This window comes from Neoarius graeffei, chromosome 17, assembly GCF_027579695.1.
Source record: "Neoarius graeffei isolate fNeoGra1 chromosome 17, fNeoGra1.pri, whole genome shotgun sequence".
Classification (NCBI taxonomy): Eukaryota; Metazoa; Chordata; class Actinopteri; order Siluriformes; family Ariidae; genus Neoarius; species Neoarius graeffei.
This window is the reverse complement of record NC_083585.1, coordinates 33,307,730-33,321,918: the sequence shown is the minus strand read 5'-3', so window position 1 is coordinate 33,321,918 and position 14,189 is coordinate 33,307,730. Positions and strand designations below refer to the sequence as shown.

Below are 14,189 nucleotides of genomic sequence, written 5' to 3'. Positions count from 1 at the left end.
TGCAAATTTGCACACAGGAGCATGAGTAGGATACAAATTCCCCCCCAAAAAAAATTCCAGGATTTTTTTTTTTTTTACGAGTAACAAATTACTTGCTTAAATGTGCTTATGAATGATTTACAAATAAATCCGTTCTTATTCAGCGTGAGATTATTTTTGCAAACCAATAGAACATGTCCTTGGATGTTGTGTGTGTGTGTTTTTTTTTTCCCTCCTTTTCTCTGCCTGCTAGGATTTACATTTTAGCAATGTGTACCTGTTTTTTGATTTTAACTTCTTTTTCCTCTTTGCAGCTGGTTCTTCTGAATCGTACGTTAGCAGAGCGAGGTTTAGCTACGTGGGTGGACAGTTTCTGATCCCTTGCCCTCCTGTTCTTCTCTCACCCTCCGTCCCCTCCTTCACTTTTTAGACCCCGCACTACCTGAAGTGCACATCACTGGCTAGCAGAAAATTACTTTTTTTTTTTTTTTTTTAAGGTTTTGCTTTCTACTCCCTTTCAAAATCAATTAATGTACTGTAGCGGAGGACAGAAATAAACAAGGAGATGGCCAAGTTTTGATCAAAGAATGTCTTGTAAAAGAAAAACTGAAAAAAGAAATCTCTTCGGTGGTGTAAATTGAAGGAAATCTTATAATGAAATCAAATTGATTGTGTTTTCTGTCCAACGAGGCTCCTTTGGCACAAATCAGACTGTGGATTTATGAGCTATAATTGTATTTAAAAAAGGAAAAAAAAAAAGGTGTACATTAAAAATGTAACAATGGTGCAGTTTGTAAAGACTGTTGATGCTCGGGTTTGGGACTAATTTCAGCGACTTGTGTATATTTTTGTAGCTCTATCTCACAAGTTCACGTGATTTATTGGATTTATTTCCAAGTGGTCCACTACTGCAAGGCCCAAAGTCCCAAACACCTGTGCACATTCAGTGTTTAGAACAGGACTCATCTTTGTCCTAAGAAACACACTGTGCAAAGGGGTGTGTGTATGTGTGCGCACACGGGTGCGTGCGCGTGCGATCCTCTACCACAGAGTCTTGTTCATCAATGTGGCCTTATGGAGGGAAATAAAATCCTGCCCTCTGCTGCCCACAGTCTGTGGGACATGTCCTGCAAATTGCCTTCAGTGTGAACATCCTCCATATGCAGCTTGTTTCTCTGTTGCTCTTATTGAAGTCCATTTATTGAAGAGTTTCTCATGTATCTCAAGGAAAACCCTAAAGCACTGGCCTGTGCTTCACTTGATCATGGCTTCACTACATGTTTATCCTGACTTGTGATGACACTTCCACATCAGAGCACTGAGGTGTATCTATCAGAGCTCAGGCTCCTCGTTTGGGTAGATGAACTGCATTTAGTGTGCTGTGTCATCTGTATGCATGCCGTCCTGTTCAGAGCACATCTTTGATCCACACGTCACATAAACCTACACTTCACTATCTCGTATGGCTTTGCATAAACACCAGAGGAGGTTTGGTCACTTGTTTGTAGTCTACTGTACCCAAAGTCAGGTTCCTTAGATCAAAATGGTGGTCATGGTCAATAGCGAATGTCTGTAATGTGAAATGTTTGGAATGTCCATGGTTTAATCAGTCCCATTACGCTGGCTGCTAAAATAAGCACTCCTAATACTGGTTTGTTGTAAAAGATAAAGCTTTAAGAAGTTTCATTCAGGTTGTGTGTGCTTTTTTTTTTTTTTTTTAAATTATAAAGTTTTTTTGTGTGTCACAGAGTATGTTGCATTCAGGGCTCACTCATCCAGATTTCTGCTGCTATACCACTTCCATCCTAATGTTGCCAATTCCGATCCTGATAGAATTTCACAAGCTGTTTTTCATTTGGTCTGATTTTCTTTTTACATGAACATTAATTCCCCGTAATGATTTGCTCTTATGCAGTTATGTTTGTGCTGCTATTGTAATTGAAGACAACATCTGTCTGGTTTCAACCTAACTTCAAAAACTTGAATTGTGTTTTCCCTTGATCTATTTTGTTGTGTGGGTTGTTTTTTTTTTTTTTCTTCTTGATCTAAAAAGATTTGTTGTGTGAGCCCAGCAGCCTTGTAAACTGTTAAGACGATGTGTTTCTGTAGACTGCAACGGGGTGGACACTTTTCTATAACCTTCCTCTCTCTGAAATACTATCGGATCTGTAATATCTGTGGAATGGGAATTATTTTTTTCCTGCCTGTAGCTCAGGTTGTTGGGTGTAATTGTCTGAAGCTGTACAGAAAGAAATTAACACACCAGGCAGCGATGTACTAGAGAATGTATTCAAAGGTATTTCTGCACTATACAGTCAAACAAATAAGGCAGCACAGCAACTTAAATGCAGGAACTGTTTGGTTTCCAACACCCCCACCCTGCCTCTTTGTTTGCAATTTTCATAATTCCCAGTAAATTTCTGACCATTTGTTCTGTTATTTAACGATTGATGTTCATGGCCTTTTCTTCTCATGCTTTTCCATTGCCATGTTTCATCAACTCCCCTCAACAGAATACTTGTTCAAGTCTGTGTAAATAAAGGTTTGCTGTTCTTTTGTACGACACTGAGAAGCGTGTATGAGAACAAAGGGATCATATTTTTCCCCCTCTTCACCCCGACTACATTTTTCTGTTTTATAGGACTGGTTTGAAGTGTTTTGCTTGGCTAGTTGATTTAATTATTTGAGTGCAAAGCAATCCTGCCCACAGCATAACCATGTACAGGTCAGTTTTTGCTAGACTCATGAAAAGGTTTGAATCTTGGTTGTACAGATCTCTCTATATATATTATATACATAAAAAGAGAATAAAACTATTAAAACATACACCTTGTGTTTTGTGTAACATAGCATTTAACAGACTCATTAAATATAGTTTTGATGATTTGCAAAACCTGTAACTTTTTTTTTTTTTTTAACTTTTTATATGCGGGAGTTTTTTTTTTTTTTTTGGGGGGGGGGGGGGGGGTTTAAAGTGTTGGATGCAAGTTTCTGTCACTGGGGGAGGAATAATACAGGCTTTATTCTGTTAATGGATAATGTATTGACATAATACTGTGAGGTTAAATACAATTCCCTCCAAAAGAGAGAATATCGGAATTGGCAGGACCAATTCTTTTGGGTGTGGGGTGTTTTTCCTTTTTCCCTTTTTTTCTTCTTGTCCCCCTCCCGATATACTGTAGCCATTTCTGTCTGAGATTAAAAGATGAATGAGATGATGGATTGGAATTTCACCTTTCATTTCCTGATATTTACATCTAGATGTGTTAAACAACTTGGAACATGACACCTTTGGTGGCAGACCACGCAATGTTTAGGTGAGAAGTCGTATTGGAACAGGGTCTCTTCAAATAAATGACACTCTTTGTTTGCATATCCTTTGCTTCTTCATCATTCTCTTTTTGTGATGCTTTAAGTTTGTACCTCAGCATCTTTTGTTTTGGAGGGTTTCTCTTTTCAGTCTCCAATGCATGTTCAACTGGGTAAAGGTCTGGTGATTGACTTGGTTAGCCTACAACCTTAAAAAAAAAAAAGTCATCCTTTTTGTGTTGGCTATGTGTTTTGGGTCATTGTCTTGCTGTTTCTCCCAATTAATGGATGTATTTCTCTAACTTGGCACCCCATGTTTTTGTAGATTTGAGTTCATTCTGCTACCATCATGATTTACGTTATCAAGAAAGATGATTAACCTTTTCCAGCTCTCATAATGTTCTTTTCATCAACTGCGTTCCATGTTATCAACAACAATATTCTTTACTGTTCTCTTGACTAGGCCCAATCCTTGTGTGCAGTGGTTCTGGTACATTTTCCTGCTTTTCTCCCATGGACAGCTCTCTGGTCATCATGTCAGTTTATCCTTTTTAACACCCCCCACCCCCTCCAAAAAAAAAAAAAAAAGGCAGTCTTCACAGGCAAAATACAGGGCTGAAATTTTGATCTGTTGTCTTTCTTTTGATCTCAAACCCAAATGTCTTCAGTGTATAGCATCAACAAAAGAATTGGCCTTGCTGTTCCAATATATTTGGAGAGGGATGTATGTGCTTGGTCATGCATGTACCTACTATATTGGTTTTATAGTCAAATACTCTGCTGCGGTCTTTGTGGAGATTCTCATCCAGCCAGCTGAAGCTGAACCTTTTTTTTTTTTTTTTGAAGTTTTAAAACATCTGTCCACACAATTAGTGTAACACCAGACTTTAGGACTGGACTGTCTGTGTACAGTTGTTTTTCCTGAACTGCAGGCAACCAGTGAGCGTGCCAGTACCTAAGAAGTTCAGTATTACTGAAAGAATGCCACTTATAGAGTGGAGACCCTGCGCAACAGCCGCCTTCTGACATACAAAGTCCACTGAAATGATTTCATGGTTTCCTAACTTAAAGACTGGAATTGCTTATGAAAACTTTAATTTATTCCTAATCAGCTGTTCACTTGTTGGCCCTTTCATCAGGTACAGCTACCATGCAGGTTATGAGTTCTGTTTGGTCCATTTGTTACTAGACACAATTTTGTCAGCCTCTCTCTATCTCAACCATTCATGGAAAAAGAACCACTCCAGGCCTAGACATTACTTGGTTGGTGTGCCATTCTCAGCACAGCTGTGTCACTGCCATGGTAGCAGTTGTTGTGCCAGTTTCTTCTTCGAGTTAGAGATGTAGGGTTATGCCACTAAATGGATGAAGATTAATACAGATGGAGTAACAGGTGTAGTACATCCCCTGTGGAAGGAGCACAGAGCAATAACCAATAAGTAGGTTTATGGTAAACTAATTTATGGTGAATATAGTGGGATGAAATAAGCCTAAGTGATTGTAATGGAGCATCTACTACCATACAAAACTTTGTATACTAATTCATGGAAAAAGAACCACTCCAGGCCAAGACATTAGTTGGTTGGTGTGCCATTCTCAGCACAGCTGTGTCACTGCCGTGGTAGCAGTTGTTGTGCCAGTTTCTTCTTCGAGTTAGAGATGTAGGGTTATGCCACTAAATGGATGAAGATTAATACAGATGGAGTAACAGGTGTACTACAGTCAGTAGTACATCCCATGTGGAAGGAGCACAGAGCAATAACCAATAAGTAGGTTTATGGTAAACTAATTTATGGTGAATATAGTGGGATGAAATAAGCCTAAGTGACTGTAATGGAGCATCTACTTTGTATACTAAGCTATTAAAGTGTAAATAAGTCAAACATGGTCGATTTTATAAATGGTAAATATGTACAGTTTAAGTTCATTATGTAATAAATTTATAACAATGTTTGAAACAGTGGCAAATATGGTAATTGGAACTTTTTAAACCTTTTGTTTTCGGTGGTGGTGCGGGTAACATGGTAGTTCAGTAGTTAACGCTGTTGCCTCGTAGCAAGAAGATTTTTGAGTCAAACTTCATGCCTGACTGGGGCCTTTCCATGTGGAGTTTGTATGCTATCCTCATGCCTGCATGGATTTCCTCTAGGTGCTCCATTTTCCTCCCACAGTCTCTGAAGATCTGCAGATTCGGCCAACTGGTTACTCTAACTTGCTTACAAGTGTGACTGGTTGTCTGTGTTAGCCCTGCAGTAGATTGATCTGCCCAGGGTGTCCCCTTTTTCTCGCCTTAAGTCAGCTGGGATTGGCTCTAGTTTCCCCCTGAGAGCCTGATGGATAAGCGGTATAGATAATGAATAGATGTGGGCAGCAAGGTGCTGAGGAGCTTGGAAACCTAAGGCCAGAAGCAGAATTTCTCTTAACACAATGTGAACTGTGGTCATCCTTTCCACAGTGAAGTATGGTGGTGGTACTATCATGTTGTGGGGACACTTTTTTCATAAACGAGGACTGGGAAATGAGTCAGGGTTGAGGACACGATGGCTGGAGCCAAATGCGGAGCAATCCTGGAAGAAAACATCATCTTTTCTGCAAGAGACTTGATACTGTGACCAATGTTTACCATTCAACAAGACAATAATGCTAAGCATAGTGCCAAAGCTACACTCGAGTGGTTCAAGACCAAGAAACTGAATGAATGTGCTGGACAAGCTTGGTCAAAGTCCAGACTTCTATGCAATTGAGAATCTGTCTTGAAAATTGCTACGAAGTTTCCATCCACTTTTCAGAGCTTGAGCAATTGTGTGAAGAGCAGTGAGCAAAACTATTAGGATTCAGCTGTGCAAAGTTGAAAGAAACAACACATCCAGCTGTTATTATCGCCAAATATGATTTTCAACCAAGAACTGCCTTTTTTTTTATTAACCTTGGTGTATACTAAAATATAACTTGTATCTTTAAGTGTTAGGTATGTTATTCAAACCAAATAGCAAAAAAAAAAAAATCATTGAAGTCTGTTTCCACTCCAGCTGTAAAATGTGGAAAATTTCAAGAATAGTGAATACATATGAAGTTAATGTATTGTAGTTTATAAAACTAGTTAATGTCACCTTTCTCATCTCATCTCATCTCATTATCTCTAGCCGCTTTATCCTGTTCTACAGGGTCGCAGGCAAGCTGGAGCCTATCCCAGCTGACTACGGGCGAAAGGCGGGGTACACCCTGGACAAGTCGCCAGGTCATCACAGGGCTGACACATAGACACAGACAACCATTCACACTCACATTCACACCTACGGTCAATTTAGAGCCACCAGTTAACCTAACCTGCATGTCTTTGGACTGTGGGGGAAACCGGAGCACCCGGAGGAAACCCACGCGGACACGGGGAGAACATGCAGACTCCGCACAGAAAGGCCCTCGCCAGCCACGGGGCTCGAACCCGAACCTTCTTGCTGTGAGGCGCCAGCGCTAACCACTACACCACCGCACCGCCCACACCTTTCTGCTCTATATAAAATATATTTTTCTAAGTGCAAAATTCAATATTAATTTGAATATTTAATACCATTATCTGATATATTTTACTTAATCAGCAAGTACTAGGGTTGCAAAATTCCCAGGAATTTTCAGAGTGGAAAATTTCCGGAATTAACAGGAATTTATAGGAATTTGGGGGAACTTTTGGGAATTTTCAAAACCAACTTGACTTAAAAATTGAAACAACAAAAAAAGTCCTTTTTATTCAGATTAGGCTATTTCTCCGGGTCTCTGTTCTGTTCAGAACATCATGCAAGCAAAAACAAGCATGTAACTAATTAAACAACTGACAAAATTAATAACCACCAAATGTTTACAATATGGGTTTTCCCTAGTACATGTATAATGAATTCAACAATAACCTTAGACTTTGTGAGAACTTCTCTTCAGAAGCAACTTTAACTCTACTTATGATTTTGAAGAATCCTTCCTGTAACATATTTTTGTTTACTAATTATACTTCAACAACTTGAATTCCTTTTTCATTTTGCAACCGGTTTATAAAGCGTATCCTGTCAAGTAATTTGCTTGCAAATTATCGGACTAGAAGTAATGATTAGGGTATACAATGCTATTAAAACAATGACATTAAAGAGCCTTGCTCCAGATTTAAAGAAAAAAGTGGCACTAATATTTTACAAGCAGCAAAACTTATTTCAAGACTACTAGTAATTAGAAATTTAAATTTTTTTTAATATTCCTTATTTTGTGATACCTTTGTGATTTAAATCTGTAGACAAGTCTTCAAGTTTTGTAAAATTTTGTAATAAAAATGGTCAAAATTGAGTTTTTGCAAGATTTTTAGAAATCACTGCTTGTTATGCAATGAGTTAGATTTCCAGTTACTTCTTACCAAAGGGTACTGTTATATTGAATGTTATATTTAGCATCTTGGAATTTCCCACAAAATGTAGGAGTGGCCAGATGCTTTATTTGAAGAAAAATCCCTGATTGAGAACAATAATTTTTCACTGAAAAATCTGAATAGAATACTAATATTGAAAAATGAAAAGCTTTTTATTAATTGGCCTTTAGCAACATGTCCTATTCTTAATTGGCACAAAACAGTACATAATTGAAAGGCTTAACATGGGTTTTAATTTGTTTTTCTGTGTGATGAAATGTTTTAAAATGTTTAAAACTTGATAAATGCCAAAATTGAAAATTCCCAATATTCCCGGGCCCTTCAAAATTACCGGAAACTTTCCGGGAAAGTTTCCAACCATTTGCAACCCTAGCAAGTACATTTAATAGTTTTTTTTTTTTTTTAAATAGGTTTTCTGGGTACATTTGACTTGCATGTTTCTATTGCTATTTCATATACAGTTGTGGTCAGAAGTTTACATACAGTGAGGTGAATGTCTTCTTGGATATATCATGGGAATATTTGGGATTTCAGTAATTTCTTTGAACTGTTCTTTTTCTGAGGCAGAATGTATAGCATACATCTTTAATTAAACAAAAAAAAAAACAAATTTGGTGGACAAGTTTTAATTTTCTTTGGGTTTTCTGAAATTAACACAGGGTCAAATTTATACATACAGGGTCAAAAATATACAGTACATACAGCACACCTAATATTTGGGTAAAATGTCTCTTCGCAAGATTGACCTTGACCAAACATTTTTGTTGACCATGAACAAGTTTCTGGTAGAATTCTGGTTGGATATTTCATGACACTTCATGGTAGAATTGGTAGAGTTCAATAATTATTTTTTAAAATTTCTTCTTGGCATGGACTCGACTTGGAGGCATGGTTCATATGTTTTCAACAGGGTTGAAGTTAGGACTTGTTTTAAGCTTAATGTTAGCCTGCTTTATCCTCCACAACCAGCTCTGATGTGTGTTTGGGTTCAGTGTTGTAACTCCCAAGTCGTGTTCAAGTTTCTGATGGTTTATGCTGAAGAATTCTGAGGTAGTCCTCCTTCTTCATTATTCCTTCCACTTTATGCAATGAACCAGTTCCACTGGCAGCAAAACAGACCCAGAGCATGATGATCCTACCACCACCACCAGCTGGTACAGTGTCCCTCTGTACATGGTGGTCATTGTGGCCAAACAACTCAATCTTTGTCTCATCTGATCATACAGCTATCCTCCAGAAGGCTTTTTCTTTGTCCGTGTGGTCAGCTTCAAACTTTAAGCTTGAAGATGTCAATTTTGGAGCAGGGGATTATTTCTTGGATAGCAGCTTCTTAGTCCAGGGTGATCTGAACTGTAGAGAGTGATCCATTAGCTTCCAGTTCATGGCAGGGCTGTGCCATGGTGGTTCCCAGGTTGTTCCTGACCATCCAAACCAATTTCCTTTCGGCTGAGGGTGACGGTTTGCATTTTCCTGAAACAAAATGACTACACCTCACAATAACTTGCATACTATTGTTTGAACTGATCTTGGAATTTGCAGTTGTTTAGAAATGGCTCCAAGAGACATTCTGGAATTGTGTACATCTGCAGTCCCCTTTCTCAGATCTGCACTGAGCTCCTTGGACTTTCCCATTTTACTGTGTGTTGGCCAATCCAATGAGTGCTGTAAACGAACCCTTTTTATGAAGACACAGAGAAGCTACCAGCTGTAGTCAATCATGATCACTAACAGGAAGTTAAGAGACATTTTGGAAGTTTCATTAATAATCTAAGTGAGCATATGTAAAATTTTGACCCTGTGTTGATTTCAGAAAACCCAAAGGAAATTAAAACTTGTGCACCAAATTCTAGTGAGTTTTTTTTAAAATATATGTTAAAGATGTATGCTATACAATCATTCTGCTACAGAAAAAGAACAGTTCAAAGAAATTACTGAAGCCCAAATATTGCCATGACATTCATATCCAAGATGACCGGTCACTGTATGTAAACTTCTGACCACAGTTGTAACAGCCTGTAACTCAGACAGATGGCATCTGTAAATGTGCAAAATGAGAGAATGCAAATATTTATTAACTTGCAACACTGCAATTTAGGGGGGAAATATGATGCTAAAGTGGTTTCCAGATGGTCTACTTTCAACCCCTGCAGAGGGACCTTTCAGTGTTCTCTCTATGAAGGATGTACCCTATGGAGGGAGTAGGGCATAGTCATGATCAATTTTGATTCTGAGTGGGCCTCAATGCAATAACATGACATGACCACAAGATGGTGTGTAAGTTCATCATTTGAACATCAACTTGGAGTACTTGAGCACCACTTGGGTTGCGTAGTAAATTAATCAACTTTATGCCTGTCTGGGTTCTCGGTCAAACAGAGGAGCTGTATGGCCTTATAAAGCTCAGATGGTTCTAATGAGTGCACTCAACCACATATGCTGTTCATTCAAATGCCTTCACTTCATTTTTTCCTCATCACCAGATCAATTTGGTTTTTAGAGGTCACTGCAAGTCTTTTAATTCTGTGAAACAGCAGGTTCCTCAGCTCTGAATTCCACATATGAGAGACAATAGGGAGTTAGACACATTTGTTCATTCAAATGTTATATTTTTATAGCGTTCTCATTTCTTTGAGAGACCTTTGATGGGCTGCAGAGGCGTGTTGGATTTAAATCTAAGAATAGAATAATAATTTACACTGTATAATAAAACCTGAAACGACCTTATATCACCGATCGTGATTAATTCATAATCCCCTGCTATTCACTTACAATCCTTTAATACAGTTTTGTCAGTACAGCATTGTTGGAGAAAATCATGGAGGTTCACAGCAACAATACGTTACAGTGCAACTAGATTGGCTATTGTGTTTTGACATCTGTTATAAAATTTGTTTTAGTTCCTAAATTCTTGGAAAAGGCTTTCACGTTTTGTGTGTTTTTTGTAGTGGCAGATCAATTGCAAAATGTTGAGACTCTCATTTCTCATTACACTCTGGATAACAGTGTCCAATACCCATCAGCACTCAGGCCTGGTAAGACTGCCTGTGAAAAGAGTTCATTTCTTTGCTATCAGACAGCGGTGAGTCAGGCAGAACGAGTCAGATGTTTCATAGCTTCTGAGTAATCTGTAGTGCAGCAGGAAATGAGGGATGCCTCAGCAGAGATGGACCTTGAGGCTGAGGAAGTGAGAATGTAGATAAAAGCATGGTAAAGGCCTTCAGTACCTCTCTGTATACAGGCTGCTTCATTTGCTCACTGAGCAGTCTCACACCGGAAAAAGCTCGACGTGTGTGGAGGTACACGTGAAGGCCTTTTCCAGGCTCGTGAATAGAGCAGCTGCCCTGTTGCAAACAACTGGAGCTTACTGAAGGGGACGCGACAGAAAGGACAGTCCTTGATGCGAGTGAAACTGAGCTCAGTGAGTGAGAGAGCACTCACAGAAAAAAAAGAAAGCTTTAAAACTGCTCATCAAATTCCTTCGTAGTCAGCATAGTGTATCTCAAAGTGTGTTGAGAGTTAAAAACAACCAAAAAAAAAAAAATCTGAGAAATTAACCTTTACCACTTCTATGATTTTTTTTTTCCATTATGGAACAACAGTACAAAAATGTTCAATGAATTTGAAAACACTTCACTTTCAAACAGCTCATTTGATCATTTGATAAAGGCTGCCTTGAACTTATGACGTGGTTTGAGTATACTCAAGGTCAGTGTGATACGGGACTCTTATTAGATGTGTTCACTTTTATAGCAGTGACACCATTATTGTTGCATCTGATGTTAATTGACTGTACGATCTTTTTATTAGAGGATAAACAAGATTAACTTGTGTGTATAGATTTATTTATTTATTTATTTATTTATTTATTTATTCTATCCACATATGAGCAATTGAGCGCTCTGATTGGCTACTCTGCTACTAGGCTATCAACTCGTATACCGTGAGGAGATAAAAACAAAATGGCAGAGCGTATCTTTTTTATTTTTCAAGAATTATTATTTCACATTTTTCACAAATTGCTACCGTCATTTTGCCGGTCTGTTTTCATTCTAAGCGGAAATTATTTTGTCGGATGTTATGTATGAAGTTTTTATTTATCGAATTTGCAAAAAATAAAAATGCTCCGTTTCTTAAAATCCAGTGAATGTGGATGGAATAAAACGGTTATTCCACTCAATCTCGTCATACATGGTTGATAGCCAATTTGGTGCTACAGGCCTCATTGGCTATCAGCTCGTGTATGACTTGATTTTGTGGAATAACTGTTTATATATGTATATATCTCATCTCATTATCTGTAGCCGCTTTATCCTGTTCTACAGGGTCGCAGGCAAGCTGGAGCCTATCCCAGCTGACTACGGGCGAAAGGCGGGGTACGCCCTGGACAAGTCGCCAGGTCATCACAGGGCTGACACATAGACACAGACAACCATTCACACCTACGCTCAATTTAGAGTCACCAGTTAACCTAACCTGCATGTGTTTGGACTGTGGGGGAAACCGGAGCACCCGGAGGAAACCCACGCGGACACGGGGAGAACATGCAAACTCCGCACAGAAAGGCCCTCGCCGGCCACGGGGCTCGAACCCGGACCTTCTTGCTGTGAGGCGACAGCGCTAACCACTACACCACCGTGCCACCATATATAAAAAAGATTCCCCCCAGTCCAATACGTGTATAATTTTTCAATCTACATGGCGCACATCATGAGAATGGTTTCAAATAGGTGAAAAGACAGAATATCCTAATTGCACTGCTTGAACAGCTCCAAAAGACACCCCTTAGACACATTATTTGTCATGGTGTTCATTTATGTTGATTGTCAAATTCAATTTTAGAGATGTTTGGGGGCGGCACGGTGGTGTAGTGGTTAGCGCTGTCGCCTCACAGCAAGAAGGTCCTGGGTTCGAGCCCCGGGGCCGGCGAGGGCCTTTCTGTGCGGAGTTTGCATGTTCTCCCCGTGTCCGCGTGGGTTTCCTCCGGGTGCTCCGGTTTCCCCCACAGTCCAAAGACATGCAGGTTAGGTTAACTGGTGACTCTAAATTGACCGTAGGTGTGAATGTGAGTGTGAATGGTTGTCTGTGTCTATGTGTCAGCCCTGTGATGACCTGGCGACTTGTCCAGGGCGTACCCCGCCTTTCGCCCGTAGTCAGCTGGGATAGGCTCCAGCTTGCCTGCGACCCTGTAGAACAGGATAAAGCGGCTACAGATAATGAGAGAGAGAGAGAGATGTTTGGCACATTGAATTTATCTCTAATTGTGAAAAACACAGCCTCTAATTGGGCAAACCTCTGTCATGCACTTAGTCTTCACTTTAATCACAAGCTCTGGATCTGACGTCTTTCTGCACTGTTTCTGAAGACTTAATAGAAACATTACAGATAATGGCAGGGTTGCAGCATAAATTAGCAGTTACTTTATAAGCCACATATTCACGTACATGCATTTAAATCATCTCCTGATTTGTAGTTCATTTACATTCATCAAACCAATCATTGCTCAGGGTATGTCAAAGATAACGTGAATATGCTTGGCACATACCATTAGCCTAATACACTGAACAGGAGAGACTTGCATACTCTGCCTTATGCTAGTTTTTGGATCTTTGTCTTTTGCCAATAACATGGTTTGTGTGAGAAATGAATTGTTTTATGGCTGTAAATCCACTGGGAGGTGAGAATAACACATAATACTGTTTCATATAAATTCCAAATAAAGAAGCTTAATTTTCTATTGACAGTCATTTGTTTTACAGTAATCAAACCTCTATCTAATATCAGAGGAGACATTAAACACTACAGTTGCACACTTGGGTACTAGAATTAGATGCTAGATGTTATTTTCAGGGCGGCACGGTGGTGTAGTGGTTAGGCCTGTCACCTCACAGCAAGAAGGTCCTGGGTTCAAGCCTGGCAGGTGACAAGGGCCTTTCTGTGTGGAGTTTGCATGTTCTCCCCGTGTCCGCATGGGTTTCCTCCGGGTGCTCCGGTTTCCCCCACAGTCCAAAGACATGCAGGTTAGGTTAACTGGTGGCTCTAAATTGACCGTAGGTGTGAATGGTTGTTTGTCTCTATGTGTCGGCCCTGCGATGACTTGTCCAGGGTATACCCCGCCTCTCACCCATAGTCAGCTGGGACAGGCTCCAGCTTGCCTGCGACCCCCTGTACAGGATAAGCGGCTACATGGATGGATGTTATTTTCAGGTTAATGCTCTATGAAAGACAACCATTTAAACAAAATATGCTGCTGACCATTATGGTTATCAGATCTTATTATGAAATTATGTCATTTAGATTACTGTAAATAGCCTCTAAACCATTCTGCCAGGCCTAATCTGAAATGTAATTATGTAGTACATTACAGTGAAATGGAGCAGCAGTAGTAGTGCGTATTCCTATTAAATCTGCAACCCCCCCCCCCCCCCCCCCCCCCCCAAAAAAAAAAAATCAGGAAGAATAAACTCTGTTTAGCATGGTTGGTTTCTCTCAACGTTAT

At 39.5% G+C, this 14,189-nt stretch overlaps 1 protein-coding gene across 2 annotated transcripts in view; it reads left to right on the top strand.

Moving 5' to 3' along the window:
• Positions 1–2,805, top strand: part of akap1b (A kinase (PRKA) anchor protein 1b) — a 43,959-nt gene extending 41,154 nt beyond the window's left edge. For both annotated transcript variants that reach the window (XM_060944043.1, XM_060944044.1), the window contains exon 11: positions 294–2,805. In XM_060944043.1, the coding sequence (XP_060800026.1) occupies positions 294–356 (63 nt within the window). In that variant the 3' untranslated portion in view covers positions 357–2,805. The remainder of the gene's footprint in view (positions 1–293) is intronic.
• The last annotated feature ends 11,384 nt before the right edge of the window (positions 2,806–14,189 follow it).